At 40.6% G+C, this 2,865-nt stretch overlaps 1 protein-coding gene across 1 annotated transcript; it reads right to left on the reverse strand.

Annotated features, from left to right (window-relative positions):
• Positions 1 to 2,055: 2,055 nt before the first annotated feature.
• LOC149143716 (uncharacterized) lies at positions 2,056 to 2,661 on the reverse strand. The gene has a single exon (XM_089451916.1). The coding sequence runs from the start codon at positions 2,659 to 2,661 to the stop codon at positions 2,056 to 2,058; it is 606 nt and encodes a 201-aa protein (XP_089308042.1).
• Positions 2,662 to 2,865: the final 204 nt, after the last annotated feature.

A 2,865-nucleotide genomic window follows, 5' to 3' on the forward strand; every position in this document is an offset into this window, starting at 1 on the left:
CAAATGATCAAACTATTTCTCAATAATGTTGTCACTTTTGGAAAAAAAAAAAAAATAATATCTCTAAAAAGAATAAGATTCTTGTTTACCTCATAATAAAAATGACATGCCTTGGTGGTATCTTGATACCCCATGAAGATTCACTTTTGACTCCTTTCATCAAGCTTGCTTCTTTGTTCCTTAGGAATCATGGCATAAAAGGTGGAACCAAAAACTCTAAATTGCCTTATTAAAGGAATGCGTCCTTGCTACATTTCATAAGGAGTCATATTTCTGAGAGTATGACATGGACATCTATTTTTCACATAGAGTTCACATAGAACCACATTAGCTTGAAACATCAACTTTTCATTTTTGAAAAACATCATTGAGTGAACCATATTCAAGATAGCTTTGTTCATTCTTTTAGCTACACCATTTTGTTGAGGATTCTATGAGACTGTGATTTGATGTTGGATCCCATGTTGGTGAAGTGGGCATTATATGTGAGATGCTAGATGTAAGATGTTAGATGTTATATGTGTATATGGTAGATGTGTAGGTGTGAGATGTGAGATATGAGATTTTGGATATTTTTTTAATTCATTTTTTTTAATATTGTAATTTTGTTTTTTATTAATAAAAATACGAACAATTTTTTATATAAAAGAAAATATAATATACATATCACATTAAAATATATAACATATAAATAGTACTTATAAATTAACATCCATTTTACCATATAAATTAAATTAATGATTCCATAACCATCTTTAATTTTAATTAATAAGTGGATAAAAAATTAATATTTACAATATAACAACATTTTTTTTTTAACAAAGTCGGTTGCTGTATTAATAGCTGAAAAAAAGAGGGGAGTCAGGACTCCTGAGATACATTGAGTGTTGAGGGCAGCCTGGATCAATGGAGTTACAAAACAGATATCTCTCCTTGATCCTACTCCTACTTGTTCTATCTTTAAGGACTGCTAAACTACTGTAAACTCTTACATATTGGAGCAGCAAAAATTGACATTTGCAAAACATTTCTAATCTATGTTTATATGACTAATGTGCCTTGCAGTAGATTCCTTCAGCTTTTCATCCCTTTCTACTTGCTTGGCGCTTGAGGAGCTTGGGGCTGCGTTGTTGCATTTGTCCATCATGTATTTCAGGATCATTATGGACTCTTCCGCATGGCTGCACCTGTTTGACAAATGATTGAACTGTTCATGAAGTGAAGAGACCCTGTGCAAGAAGAGATCAATTTCTGCTTGGTATTTGTCATTAATGATGCGGTTCTGATCACTGATTCTGGCTTCCAAAATCCTCTGCTGGTTGTCTAAAATATGCTGTTGGGCTCTGATTTCTTCCATCTCAGCTTGCAGGTCCGCATAGTGCAAGCAATCCTCATTGCGAGCCATAGCTGATGCTGTGGATGGGGAGATTAGAGGGCAGATGGGAACGAAGAGAGGCTGCCAGAAGATTCGATTAACAACTCGGGAAGCAGAAACCTTCCAGGAAACAGAGGCGAAAGAGGAGAGTCGGATTACGACACAGCACAAAAAAGACTTCCTGAGGACCTGGTAGTTCCACTTGTAGTCGGAGGCGGGGATGAGAGGGTCGCAGAGGGGAGCAATCGGGAGATAGATCCACCTGGAGACAGAGGCGGGGGAGAAAGAATCGCAGAGAGGAGCAGTCGGATAGAACCACCAGGAAACAGAGGCGGGGATGAGTGAATCGCAGAGAGGAGTAATCTGGGGATAGAGCGCTGGAGTAAGGAGGAGGGAGTGAAGATATAGGGGGAGGCGGGAGAGGAGGGAGCCAGTCACGAGAAAAGTGAGGGAATCCTGAGAGAGGCACGGGAAGGTCAGAGAACTATCCTGGATAGCCCGAGAAACTGGACTGAAAAGATAGAAACCGGCAGAGCTATTGAGATTGATAAGAGTTTTAAGAAGATCAAATCTATGCCATATCCCTATGCGGATTGTGATCTTGCTGAAGGCCTGGTAGGGCTGATTCCAATCGTTTCTGTCAGTGCTGTCCAATTTGGTGCAGAATAGCTTGTTTCAGATCATGGCAGGGGCTGATGGATCTCCTCAGAGTTGCAACGCAGGCTACCTACTGGCCTTTCACACGCTCTGTTGGCATATCCGTCGGCCTTCTTGTTGAGATTACGAAGGATATGGTGGTACTGAAAATTGTCCATTGTCTGATGCAACAGTTGATTGTGCCTGATCACTTGCTGGAGGAGGGTATTGGGCGATTCCTTCTGGTGAACCATGAGGTGGTTGACAATAGAGGAATCCCCAAAGATCTTTGCCGAATTTATCCCCAGTTTGCTTAACTGAGTTAGTCCCTGAAACATAGCTAATGCTTCAGTTATGTTATTCGAGACCTTCCCTAGACCCCATTCGTAATGAAGGATGCGCTCCCCATTAGCGTTGATGATCAGTCCCCTTGCTCTGGCTGTACCTGGGTTCGATTTAGATGCCCCATCGAAAAAAAGACAGAAGCAGTTGCAATTTTGTATCCAGTTGGCGAACTCCTCCTCTTTTAATCTGACTTTCCAGGAGTTGGTTTCCAGCCTGCGTTGTTCATTCGCCATGCTACCTTTCTGTGCATTGTAATTTTTTTCCAGAATGTAACTTATAAAATCTCGCTCTTCCACACTATACATTGTTGCATCTACCCTGCTTGTAGTTTTGATTGAAATAGTTTCCAGGGCGAGATTTTTGGCCTTGTTACAGATGATTCTTGTAGCTGAGCTCTTGTCTTGGAATATCTTCTGATTTCTTGCCAGCCAGATTCGCCATAGCAAGGTATAAGGGAGAGTGTTCCATACTCTCTTCACCAGGTTGCTTCTTTTTTCTTTCCAGGGGCA

Source organism: Pinus tabuliformis, chromosome X, assembly GCF_031772625.1.
Source record: "Pinus tabuliformis cultivar Carrire ecotype Pingquan chromosome X, CPIR1, whole genome shotgun sequence".
Taxonomy (NCBI): domain Eukaryota; kingdom Viridiplantae; phylum Streptophyta; class Pinopsida; order Pinales; family Pinaceae; genus Pinus; species Pinus tabuliformis.